This window comes from Megascapheus bottae, chromosome 7 (assembly GCF_031878675.1).
Source record: "Megascapheus bottae isolate mThoBot1 chromosome 7, mThoBot2.hap1, whole genome shotgun sequence".
Lineage (NCBI taxonomy): Eukaryota > Metazoa > Chordata > Mammalia > Rodentia > Geomyidae > Megascapheus > Megascapheus bottae.
In genome coordinates this window covers 58,116,899-58,130,611 of record NC_143515.1, presented here as the reverse complement: position 1 = coordinate 58,130,611, position 13,713 = coordinate 58,116,899, and the positions used below count along the sequence as shown (strand labels likewise).

At 38.2% G+C, this 13,713-nt stretch overlaps 1 protein-coding gene across 10 annotated transcripts in view; it reads left to right on the top strand.

Annotated features, from left to right (window-relative positions):
- Arhgef33 (Rho guanine nucleotide exchange factor 33) overlaps window positions 1–13,713 on the top strand; it is a 119,078-nt gene that overhangs the window by 27,047 nt on the left and 78,318 nt on the right. For 8 of the 10 annotated variants that reach the window (XM_090337106.1, XM_090337100.1, XM_090337099.1 and 5 more), the window contains exons 4-7: window positions 483–532; window positions 8,914–9,078; window positions 9,397–9,518; window positions 11,521–11,663. In XM_090337106.1, coding sequence (XP_090193232.1) covers window positions 483–532; window positions 8,914–9,078; window positions 9,397–9,518; window positions 11,521–11,663 — 480 coding nt within the window. Of the gene's footprint in view, window positions 1–482; window positions 533–6,306; window positions 6,451–8,913; window positions 9,079–9,396; window positions 9,519–11,520; window positions 11,664–13,713 lie in introns of all 10 variants that reach the window. The other 2 variants (XM_090337098.1, XM_090337097.1) reach the window with 1 other exon arrangement.

The following is a 13,713-nucleotide window of genomic DNA, read 5'->3' as shown; positions in this document are numbered from 1 at the left end:
ACTGGGACACAAAGCTCAGAAGTTTGGCAAAGATGAGAGATAGGAGAAGCAGTAGACATTTATTCAGGCCTCTGGAGATTAGGAAGTGACAACTAGACAGATCCCTGGTAGAGTGGCTTTCCTAACCATAGAATACTCCCTTCAGGTAAATGTCAGCTCCAAGAACATGAGGGAGATACTTCTGCACATTCACTTCTGGCTGTCCAATCATTCAATTCAGTGGGGACATTTCCCCACTGTGACAGAACGTGGTTTTCTACTACGGGAGTTATAACAGGTGGCTGGCTATAGTTTGGTCATTAGGATGGTGATATAAAATCTACCAACACTACCTTACATTTTGTTCTAGAGTCACTGATTTCTTCTCAGGCAGGCACAGGGTTAGAATACTATAAATTCCCTTATTCCCTGCATGTGTCTAATGAGGGTTGAGTAGGGACATAATGAGCTGTGTTGATTGAACAAGCTTTTTCCTCCTGCAGGAGAGAATGAACATATGCCAGTGAATAATCCTTCTACACAGATCTACCAGGTAAAGAGAAACGGATTGTTTTGAATGCTCCTGTATATAATAGTGGTGACTGTTCTCTACATACAGAGTTTTTATTTTAGCACTCAAAACACTAAAAATCTACATTGTTGCACTGATGCAATGTGAGGTAGGCAGGGAAGAGGACCACTAACATTGTGGGTGGGTCAGTACTGAGGCTTGAACTTAGAACCTCCCATTTACAAGACAGGCACTCTTAGCATTGAGCCACAATCAATTGAGAGAATCAATTATTAGAGAATACATAATCTAATGTATACAATACAGCACACTATCACCTTTATTTCATCCTTTTTTTCCTGTCTGTTCCCTTCATCCCATCCTTATCACCGAGGCTTTCATATAAAGCAGTAAATTGCATATCCTTTGATAAAATGAGAAGACAAGATCTATTTTTTAATTTCATATTTAGGAAGATATAATTGGAAAAGGAATGGGAAATTGTCAAACATGGTAATAGGAAAAATTAAGTAATTTAAAATAACAGGAATTGTTTGAATTACAAGGGAGATAAAAACCTTTACAACAAAGTTCTACCAGGCTGCTGTAGCTTTGTAAATAGAATTTATTTGGCTTCTTTATTCTGACTATAAATTTAAAGTAAATTCTCACTCTTACAAATCATGGAAGTTGGGTCAGCAATGAGCCTAGTACTAGAGTGGTTGCCTAGCATGCTTGAAGCTCTGGGTTCAATTTATTGTACCACATACATAAAGAAAGCTGGAAGTGGTGCTGTGGCTCAAGCAGTAGAGCACTAGCTTTCCAAGGACAGTGCCCAGGCCCTGAGTTCAAGTCCTAGAACTGGCAAATAAACATTCTAATCACATTGTTCCTAGTCTTAGATCATCATGATAAAGAAGAACGAATATCATGTGATATATAGTTATTATACGCATTCCAACACTTAGCCTAATGAGAAATTAAACAGATGAAACACTCATTGATTTTTTTTAAAATGTCTACAACCTAGGAAACACATTTAATAAATAGTTCATGCATAAATACATGATAGGCTATTGAAAATATTACACTGGGAACATTGATAAAACCATGAGAGAAAGACAGACAGACTGAGAGGGAGGAATATAATGACTAAAGGATCTGAACTAGACACATAAGGACAAGTTGGTTGTTTGACAAGCGGATATGAGGAAAGCAATTCCAGTTTGTCCAGGACCAGCCTGAGTTTTCAGTTGGTGTTGATCTGATGCTACACTGGTCCAAGGCCTCTAATGCTACTCTTTGCTCACCTCCCCTGTGTTCACGTGTGACCTGGGTATGGCATTTGGATGAATGGGAGTGAGCAACTCTTTAAACTCAGGTATGATTTTAAATCTATTATAGATTTTATGTAGGTCACTCCCTGGATGTTGGCTAAAAATAGCTGCAGAAGGGATGGCCTCATTATCTTATTGTATTGCAAATCCAAGTACATCTGTTCACAGTGGAATACATGAAGCAGTGAAAGTGAAGCTGGTCTACATGACCTCTATGATGCTATGAAAACCCAACCCTTCTCTTAAAAGAACACTTCCTAAGTCTGTGTACTCCAAGCAACTTTTAGCCAAAAGAAGAAAAAGGACAAGTAACAAAGAAGAGGAAGAGAAAGGAGGGAAGCATTAACTATAAGAGGATGCTACCTCTATCAGAAGGGAGAGTATCGGAAGCAAAATGTGAAGGCTCAGCAATACTTTATCTCCAGATTTTACTTTGACAGATCTCACCCCTACCTGGTGTTATCCTATACACATTTGCCTTTTCTAATACTGCCTGTCTCTTCATCTAGAATGTAAGCTCTAAGGGCAGGGATTTAGTTTATTTTGCTCATGTGTTGTACTCTCAGCATACAGGACAGTGCCTGGCATATCATATGTATTCAACAAATATTAGTTGAACAAATGAGTAAATTTATGCAAGATAAACCAAGAGGTCTGATGCAGTCGTCCAACTTGGCTCCAGACAGTTTTGGGAAAACTGTCATTCTCTAATCAAAATAAATCCCAAAGCATTTGTTAAAAGGATTAAATATCAGAATCAAAGCCAGGCACTGGTAGCTTATGCCTGTAATCCTACCACTGAGGAGGCTGACATCTGAGGATCATGGTTCCAAGCCAGCCTTGGCAGGAATGTCCATGAGACCTAATTAACCACCAAAAAGCTAGAAGTGCAGTTGTGGCTCAAGTGGTGGAGTACCAGCCTTGAGCAAATTTTTCCCCAGCCTCAGGTACAGTGCCCAGGCCCTGAGTGCAAGCTTCAGGAAAAGCATCTCCCCTCACCCTCTGCCAACAAAAAGGTTAAATATCAGAATCAAACTAAGCTAGGAATGATGGTATACATCATTTAGAAGGCAGGAAGATCATGAGCTCAAGTCTGTCCAGGGCTAATTACATAATGAGTCCCTGTCTCAAAAAATATTCAAAACAAAAAATTTTACAAGTATTTTTTCTGTACATGAAATATCTAAATAAAAAACATAAAGACCACAGCACAGTTTATACAAGATTAAAAAGGTAAATAACAAAACTGAAAGGATATTTTCAACTAATATTTATAAAATTTAATGTTATATAAATATGATATGTTATGAAATCAATAAAAATGGGAAATTTCAAGACTCTAGGAGAAAATGGGCAAAGAATAAAATTTTCCAGCCAGTGGCTCACACCTATAATCCTAGCTACCCAGGAAGCTGAGATCTGAGGATCAAGGTTCAAAGCCAGCCCGACACAAAGGACCTGAGACTCTTATCTCCAATTTACCTCTAGAAAACAGGAAGTGGGGCCTGGCTCAAGGGTAAGGCAGTAGCCTTGAGCTGAAGAGCACAGGGACAGTGCCCAGGCCCAGGGGCAGGGTGGTAGCCTTGAGCTGAAGAGCTCAGGGACGGCGCCCAGGTCAAGTTCAAGGAAAAAAAAATTGTTTCTTCCAAAGTAAAAATTAGAAATGGTGAATAAACAGAAGGATAAAAAGATAAAATAGCAATGTTTAATGTCAGGAGTATTATTTTTATTGCCTACTCGGTAACAAAATGGTAATGCTTAGTTCTAGTAAGTGTGCATGAATTGTAGAAAATCAGGAAAATATTAAAATGTGGCAAATGTTTTAAAAAGCAGTAGTTTCCTGTCCTATAGCCTTTTGATGGACTTGGCCTTCTTGGTGACAAGAAGGAACTGTACCCAAAAAAGGTAACAGAAGTCAGCAGGAGAATTGCTACCGTCCAGCTTACCCAAGATGGAATTACCAAATAACTCATTGTGGATGCACCAACTATTCTTGGGTTTGCAAGCTTATATATTCCCTTTTTAAGTCCACTTCCCTCTTCTCTCATTCTTTGTCTCTAGACATCTTTCTTTTATAATTGTGGGATGAAATATCTCTTCCAGAATCAGGTGGTCATATGTCATCTTTGATCACTGTATTTTGCACATGGATTTAAAACTCTGATTCCATTTGGGAGATGGAAAGTCCATGATGAAGGCTACATATGAATGTTAATCATTGCTAGCCCAACCTCACCTCAACATTGTGAGCTCCAACTGTGACTTTGGCTCACTCCTTGGGAATGTAAACATTATGGCTTCCTCCATTTCTATTATTTAAATTTCATATATCTTAATAGCCAAGACATTTTTTTTCTAAATCCACTAATTCAGGAAATTTTACAGATGATACAGAATGTTTCCAAGAATACACAACCACAATCTTAAAACTTTCTGAGCTCTGTGGGAAAATATTTTCTTTTTTTTTTTACATTTTTTTATTGTAATTAGTAAAAGGGTTACATGATATTTGCCAGATAGAAGGTGCATTAATTCACATACATTGATACCCTTTCACATATCTTGGTACCCGTTTCCCTCCCCCCCACACACCCGGAAAATATTTTCATATAACATGACTTAAATATATCGCTATAACTTGTTGAGCCCTGTGGTAAGATATTTTTGTATAATTATTATTTAATTGAGTATATTACTTCTGTATAATATAGTACATTTCCTTTGGGATCAAATACTACCTAACATTTTAGACTCAACGTATTTTCATATTTAAAAACTTAACCTAAGGGACGGGTGCGTTGGTTCATGCCTATAATCCAAGTTACTCAGGAAGCTGAGATCTAAGGATCAAGGTTCAAAGCCAGCCTGGGCACTGAAGTCCATGAGACTTTATCTCCAATTAACCACCAGAAAACCGGAAGTGGCACTGTGGCTCAAGGGTAGGGTGGTAGCCTTGAACTGAAGGAAGGGCTCAGGCCCAGAGTTCAAGTCCCATGACCGAACCCCCATCCCCCCCAACAAAAAAAGCTTATCCTGAGGAAATATATGCAAAGTTCACATACAAAGGATAATGATAATTTATAATCTTTAAAAGTTATAAGCATAAATTTTAACTAGAATGAATGGGTGGGTAGATTCTGAAATATTATATACAATAGAATATTGTATAGTCATTAAAAATAGACATTCAGAAAAAAATTAAGCCTGTTGGAAGAGAGCTTAGGCCAAGCCAGGCATGGTGGCATATATCTGTAATCTCAAAACTTAGGAATCATGAATTTGAGGTTAGTCTGGATTATATAGTAAGACCCTGTCTCAAAAAAGCAAAGAACAAACAAATGAAAAGAATCTAAGGGGCTGGGATATAGCTCAGTGACAAAGCGCTTGTCTAGCAAGTGCAACATGTTGGATTCTGTCCCTAATACCAAAAAAGACAAAAAAAAAGAATCAAAGGGCAAAAAATATGAGGAGCAGAACCAAATATTTCTGTATTATAAATACCATACACATGGCATTTACATGGATATAATAAAATAGAAGGAAATGTGAATGTTAATGGTTATAGTGAAGTAATCAATAGTCAGATAACTCTCATTTTTCTTCATCCTTTTTCTCTGTAATGAAAGTAACTTAATAAAATACCTATGTGCCAAAACAATCTCTAGTTGAAAAACTATGGGGACCACTTCATGTTTTCTTCTAACAGAAAAAATTTTCCTGGGTGTATTCAGAGATAAAAAGGAAACATTTTTCAGCCACCAGGTTTCATATCAGCTTCAAAAATGCCCTGTAAGAATGACCCTAAGGGTGAATTTCTGCAGGGAATGTAGAGGAGAGGATCAGAAATTTCATTTCAACATTACTGCCCACTTTGTGCTTTAAATCACTGCATCTCTGGGGAATCAATAAAGAGCCTAAAATTGGAAGACGGAAGTTGACGGAAAAAAAAAAAAAACCCAAACCAAAAATCCAACAACCAGGTTTCCTCAGAAATGACCCTGGTTTCCTGGGAAAGCAGAGCAGTTACCTGGGCATACTTGCCATCACATGCTACTCCAAAATACCTGGGCTGTAGTGTCAAGTGCTGAAGGAATTTCATATGCCTTGTGGAGGTGTCCCAAACCTTGACATTTAGGACATGACAGAGCTCCCAAGGCACAGGCCCAGTTCTCTGCATTTGCTTCCTAGTAGCCACCTGACTGGTAATGTGGCAGAAGGGAATGGAAAGACCATTAAAAAGATAAATAAAGTCAAGTTGAAACTCATGAACATTTTAGTTTGGGGCCAGAGAGAGACAGAGAGAGAGAAAAAAAAAATCAGAAGACCTCTGCTAAACTTCATCTTAAGAAGAGTTAAGAAGCCAAGAAAGGCAAGAAAATTGAGAAGCAGAAATTAAGAGCAGGAAATAGGAAGAATTCGGCTTCCTCTTCCCCTCTCCCCTATTTCTTTGAGCCTAAGATACACTCTGTGGAATCCTAGGCTTTGAAGTTCAAGTCTTCCCTGAACCTGCCTCCAGTGGGAGCCCGCCTCCAGCGGCAGAATGGAGGGGTCATAATCTCTCTAGAGCAGCTTCATGAAAAAATCAACGAGATGAGGAACGTGTTCAACTCGCTGGAGAACAAGGTAGACCCCTGTTCCTAATTCTTGGGGTGGGTATGGGCTGTCAGATGAACAGAGAATGTTAAGACCACATCTTGCAAGTATTTTTCACTCAAGGCAATGATCAGGTTAGTAGCATTCTGCAGCAGCTCCACAGTAAGAACCTTAAGCATCTTAGAGGTGACCTACGTTATCGCGTGTGTGTGATCATGCTTCTCGTCCTGTTATTGGCTGTGGAGCTGTTCATTAGGCAGCAGAAATGATGGAGGTGGAAATAAGCCAACAGTTTCAGAATTCCCAGAGTTCCTGTGTAACTTGGTATTAGAGAACATTGTTTTTAAGTTTTTGAGAGCTGAAGTTCTACAGATGAGGGCAAGTCTCTTTCTCTAGAACTCTGCTGTTGTCTTTTGACTTCTAGACACCTATGGAAGCAATAATCATGACACCTTTTTCTGTCAGAGTAATTCCTTCTTTATCCAGGCAGGAAAACTAAGTAAATGTCAGGGCACTGGAATGAATGCTTGGGCAATGGAATGAAGATTCCTTCCTTCAGTTTTGAAATTTGTGTATTTTTACTTTGATTTTATATAGCCATCAATTTCATTTTGCTCACAGATGAATTTACATAATGAAAATGAAAGTATTTGATGTGGTACTTCAATCCATATTGATGACGAAATTAGGACATGTGTCAAGATCCATCACAAAGACTAATTCTACTTTAAAACATTTTTGGAATGTAAAGCACATGCTTATGCTGTCTCATGGTCTCCAAACACTAGGTTCTACTTTTTCCTTTCCTTCAGAATGTTCTCCTTGGTGCCTCTTATTTTTTCTTATTCGAAGTCCTAGAAAGAAAATATCTGTGATACCCAGGCAAGAGAATAGGAAGACTTAAAAAACATAATGGAAGGTACCCCTGTAATGTGAAGCCACTTCAATAATCTAACTCTGAAAATGTGCAGAAAATACATATAGGAAGAAACTTCCCTAAGAGAGATAGGCTTTAGTTTTCAATCTTTATTTAGTGGGTATTTTAATTAGAGAATAAACTTAAACATCTCTGGATGGGAGACATGGTGTTATGATTCCTTCCACTTAGAGTATAAGGTCATAAATGTCAAAGAAGTAATGTTACTATTGTTATTATCATACTTGATTTAATTTCTTTGTTGAAAATTCTTTTGTGCATTTGTTCCATAAATAAAAGTGATCTTTACAAGTGTTCCATATTTGTTTGTGCTTAACTTTTTTTTGTTTCATTCATTTTTCTAGCATTTTGTTCTCACTATACCAGCCTTATTCTCCTTAACTTTTTGATTTGCCACTTAAAGAGGAAAAGAATTAAACATTTTAGTACCCTTATTTATAAAGCATCTGACATTTACTCATTTAATTCTGAAGAAAATAGTTATTTTAATTGTTATGTTAACCAAAAAGTTAAACGACTTGTCTAAAGTCTTCATTCTTATAAAATTAGAATTTATTCTCTTTCTAACTCCAAAACTGACACCTGTTTGTAGTGTGGAATTTGATGTATACACTCCTACAGATCTGGCTTGACTGCTGAAGATGATTCATGTCAACATGGCCAGCTCCTACCATTGCAGATATTTCTGAGTCTTCTTTATGGATCAAATTCTCTAGCATTAAAAACACACTACTGGGCCAGGAGTTTGGCTTAGTGGTAGAGAGCTTGCCTAGCATGTACTCTGGGTTCCATTCCTCGGTACCACATACACAGAAAAAAGCTGGAAGTGGTTATGTGGCTCAACTGGTAGAGTACTAGCCTTGAGAAAGCCCAAGGACAGTACTTAGGCTCTAAGTTCAAGCTCCAGGACTGGCAAAAACAAAACAAAACCACACTACTTCTTTTCCATGATGATATCTGAGGATTTAAGGGGGAAACAAAAGCATTTTTTATTTCTTTGAAAGAAACCTTTATAAATCTTTTTTTTAACTTCTTAAGGAAATAATTGAATTTTCTTACTCTCTCATAATAACCAGGCAGAATATGACCTTTACTTCTTTTATAGAATTCAGAGTTTTTGGATATTATCTTTCGCTGTCAAGTACACTAAGTATATGTAGCTTGCAGGAGTACTTGGAAACTTCATGGATGCTATTTTTTTTTCTACATATTAACTTTGACATGTGTTACATAAAGAAAACATCTTTGGGCTCGGAGTTTGGTCTAGTGGTAGAGTGCTTGCCTAGCATATATGAAAACCCTGGTTCAGTTCCTTGGTGTCACATACATAGAAAAAGCCAGAAGTGGTATTGTGGCTCAAGTGGTAGAGCTCAAGCCCCAGGACTGCACAAAAACAGATGTTGGTCTGGAGGTCCCCTTAGAGTGTTCCAAACTTAAGTTACTAATAGCTAGAGATTTACAAGAACCTGGTTTCTCAAAGAAAAGACAATAGAGCCAGTGGTTCCATTTGTAATAACTTATGGCAAATTGAGATCACGTTTTCATACATTGTTTAGTTGCAGGCCCTGGCCTCGGAACTGAAAACTGGTTTCACAGAAGCAATGCAGGAGCTGTCACGAATCCAACATGGAGAATATGCTTTGGAAGAGAAGGTTAAAAGCTGCCGATGCTCCATGGAAGAAAAAGTTACTGAGATGAAGAACTCACTAAGCTATTTCAAGGTCAGTGCCTCTTATTTTCCTGCTCTTGAAAAGCATGCTAATTTTTAAAAGAAGAGGAAAAATTTTTCCTTTCCTCATAGCAACCAAATATAAGAATTTTCTCTCTGAGAAAATTAACTATCCTAGAAAATATTTATCTTATATATTTCTTTTTTGGAGCTCTGTGTTGATGTAGATACCACAATGGAAGTAAAATTTTCATTTCTCATTTCTCCATTCAAAACCACATGCTAAATAACAATGAATAGATTACAAAATTTTGTGCCTATACCTTTATTCTATGTCCCAATTTAAGCAATCCTTGTTTTTCTTTTTTAGGAAGAGCTGAGCAATGCAATGTCAATGATTCAGGCTATCACCTCCAAACAGGAGGAAATGCAACAGAAAATTGAACAGCTTCAACAAGAGAAGCGAAGAGAATCTCGAAAAGTTAAAGCCAAGTGAGTATCTTACAGTTACCCAAGGCTAAGCCATCCACAGTGGCTGGTCCAGACGACACTATCTCTACTGTATAGCTCAACATGTGTTGTAAGGGAAACACAAAACTTGGCTAATATAAATGGATGAAAGATACTGCATGGAAAAATCCATTTAATATGATATGGTATAAAATGACACCTACCTTTTGAATACAAGTATAGAAGCTTATAAAATAACAAACAAATACATTTTGGGTTGTTTTTGTTGGTTATGGGACTTGAACTCAGTCTGAGCACTGTCTCTGAGCTCTTCAGCTCAAGGCTAACACTCTATTCCTTGAGCCACAGCACCACTCCCCATTTTCTGGTGGTTAATTGGAGATAGGAATCTCACGGACTTAAGTGCCCAGGCTGGCTCTGAACTGAGATACTCAGATTCAGCCTCCTGAGTAGCTAGGATTACAGGCATGAGCCATCGTGCCTGGACAACAAGTACATATGCTTTTAAAAGAATGATTTTTGTGTTAAGGACAGGTAGCCTTCAGTGAGTTTCTTTTTATTATTATTCTAAGATTTCTTTAGTACTGCCATTATTTTGATCCTATGATTAAAATGTTTATGTTAAATAATGTATCAAGCTGAGCACTATTGGCTCACATCGATAATCTTGATAAAAACCGAGAGCTAGATGTGGTGGCCTGGGCCTGTTATTTCAGCTACAATGAGAAGTCTAACAGAGGCAGATCATGCCCAAAATCATGTCCTGGCAAAAACCAAACCAAAACAAAAACCAACCTAGATGCAATCTCAAAAATGACCATGGGCCAGGGGTGTGCTCAGCTATGACATACTTAAGTTCAAGCTCCAGTACCACAAATACAAAATAGTCTTAAGCAGGTAGAATCCAGTAAAATTTCACCTTTATGTATTTATAATCTTTACTGTCATAATATGATCATATTTAAAATAGAAATATAGGAATAAAATTTGTGTGACCCTGGAGAATTGGTTATGGTTTTCAATTGTAGACCCACAGCTCCCTGGAAACTTTGGGTTGTTCTGTTAAGATAAACTATCCTGTCAGGTGCCAGTGGTTCACACCTATAACCCTAGCTACTCAGGAGGTTGAGATATGAGGCTCTTAGCTCAAAGCCAGCCCAGGCACGAAAGTTCATGAGACTCCTATTTCTAATTAACCACCAGAAAATGGGAAGGATCACACCCAGGTCCAGAGTTCAAGCCCCACACCCAACAAAAACAACAAAAAGATAAATTATCCCAAGAAAATAGTTATCACAGCAAACTTTAAAGAGACTGAGATGCCAGTAAGAGAAAAATAAGGAAGAAATTTTAATTAGATATTAATGTAGATATTTGAAGTTTTTCTTCAGTTTAGGTAACCAATAAAGTTGAACTAGAGGAATTGCTAGTATGGAATATAAGCTTATAGTCTGGACCTCTTTATCAGTTAAGCCATGCCCCCAGCCCTGTTTTGTGTGTGTGTGTGTGTGTGTGTGTGTGTGTGTGTGTGTGTGTGTGTGTGTGAAATGCACTTTATTCATAAAGCAAAGAAACATGACAGGTGGGAAATCATTTTCATAGAAAATATTATTCTAGAAGTTTGCTTGTTATTTTTAAGATGAGGTCATACTGATTTTTTTTTATTGTAATTAGTAAAAGGGTTACATGATATTTGCCAGATAGAAGGTGCATTAATTCACATACATTGATACCCTTTCACATGTCTTGGTACCCATTTCCCTCCCCCCCCCCACACTCCCCAAGGTCATACTGATTTTCTATCCAGGCTGGCCTCAAGCTGCCATCTTTTACTCTGTCTTCCAAATACTAGGATTACAGGTGTGAGCCACCTATGCCTAGTTTTTTTTTTTTAAACAAAAGTAATTTATGTACGTTCAGTCTAATAATTCAGACATTTTCTTGAGTTATTGTTAACTGAATTCCATCCTAATCTATCATTATTAAGAACTAAACTGGTCTTATCATTATTTCCCTTTCCTAGGAAAACTCAGAAAGAAGAACACGGCACTCAGGCTGGACCTGCACAAGCACCAGGAAGTCCCTTCCGTTCCATCAACATTCCGGAACCTGCTCTTCCAAGTGAAGACTTTACCAATATTTTGCCTTCTCAGGCTTATGAAAAAGGTATAATTCACAAATCAACTAGATATGATCCCCCTAGACTCCCCTTCCCCCATGTCCAAGGCTTAGGTAATAGTCAGAATGAGTTTAAGTCTTTGATCTTTAGTAGAAGAGAGTAGTATATTATCCAGAATTTTTCTTTGTTATTAGAATTAGAAGAGTCCAAATGACCCAAGAGACAGATCCTAGGAATCCAATTGTAAGGATTTTCTGTTTTGAGGAAGTACCAATTTGCATTTTTCTAAATTTCAATTTAATTAAAAATAATTTCTTTCAAGTGGCTTTTATCTGGTGGTATACATCTATAATCCCAGACCTCTATACTTATTAAGTATGATGTGAATAACTGAATGTAAAATTCTAAATCAAAGGGCTTTTACCTGATGTACTTCTAAGTACAGATATCCTTGGCTGTTTTTATTTTTCTTTCCCATATGAGTAGTTATTTTGAAGGCTCATAGGTGCCTCCAGGAAAAGGTCAGTGAAATGGGTCCACTAGTGGACTCTGATGTGGAATAAAAGACATGAAAGGATAACTCTTCGTTAGGAAAGAGTAGAAAATGGGCTTACAAAGTAGAAGTCAAGGGCCGGGAGTTTAGCCTAGTGGTAGAGTGCTTGCCTAGCATGCATGGGTTCGATTCCTTGGTACCACATACTTAGAAAAAGCCAGAAGTGGTGCTGAGGCTCAAGTGGTAGAGTTCTAGCCTTGAGAAAAATCCAAGGACAGTCCTTAGGCCCTTAGCTTAAGCCTAGGACTGGCAAAAAAAAAAAAAAAAAAAAAAAAAAAAAAGAGGGTTATGGGCAAAGATCCATTTTCTGTAACTTCTTCAAGCTGACTCAGGGACCCTAAAAAGCTTTAGCCTGTTTTCAACTATGGGCGGTGGCTCCCTATTTTGCAATTCTGCACCCGAGCACAGGCTTTCTAAATCGCTACCACTTAATTCTTTCTCTTAAGTATTTTTCTAAGCGTCTCTGTGCTTCTTTTCACCTGTTCTTAAACTGTTTACTCCCGTATAAGTTGCCTCATAGTTTAGACTTAGATTTATCCAATTGCCTTTGTTTTTCAAGTATGAATTTATCTATTATTTAGCATGCTACTTGCCCAAAATTAGTATTGGTGGTTCTGGTCTGAACCCATTTCGGTTCTAAAATTCCTTATTCCGGTTCTTTTTCCGAACCCCTAATTGCCTCGCCCTTATACCACTCTGGCCAGAGACTCCCGCGAGGTTCCTCAGTGACCACCTACCGTGCCAAAGTGACCTGCGCTTCGGAGGTGATCTGGGAATGACTATTGCCTAGCCCTCCGCGAGGTTCCTCAGTTTCCCCACCGGCCGAAGTGACCTGCGCTTCGGAGGTGGACTGCGAATGATTAAAATCTTTTACTGTTAAAACACCTAGCTGCTTCTGCTGTGTTTGCCTCTCCGCTTTGACACAGCTGCAGCTTCTTTGCCTTTTTTTATGGGTTTTTCTTTTTCTTTGTGAGCAACTTTAGTTTGTATTTTCCTTTCAGGTTTCTCTGGTTTTTCAGTCTTTGAGGAATTTTTCTTACTTCTTTGACTTTTGCAGGTAGTTGCTTCCCTTTCTCCTATTTACCACCTTTTCTTTTTGTCTTTCTCTTTGCCCCTCTCTTTCTCCTTGTCTTCCTCCCTGTCTTTTTCTTTTTCCCTGTGAGCAACTTCAGCCTGCATTTTCCCTTCAGGTTTCCTTGGCCCTTCAGTCCCTCCTTTTTCTTTTTTCTCTGGTTTTTCAGTCTTTCCTCCATGTATCTCTCACTTCCCCTCCTGAGGAAGTCCCTCCAGCTAATATACCCTCACTCTAGGTCCCAGCAGAGAGTGATAAACAATAACACATTTGTAACCAATGGTAATCAAGTCTTGCGCCCTGCCTCTTGCGCCTTGTCTTGTCTCAGCAGAAAGTTTTTAGACATGGCATTACTCAGCCCCCAACATCCTTGGGCTTTTTCCTCAAGGCTAGCACTCTGCCACTTGAGCCACAGCATCATTTCTGGCTTTTTCTATGTATGTGGTACCAAGGAATCAAACCCGGATCTTCG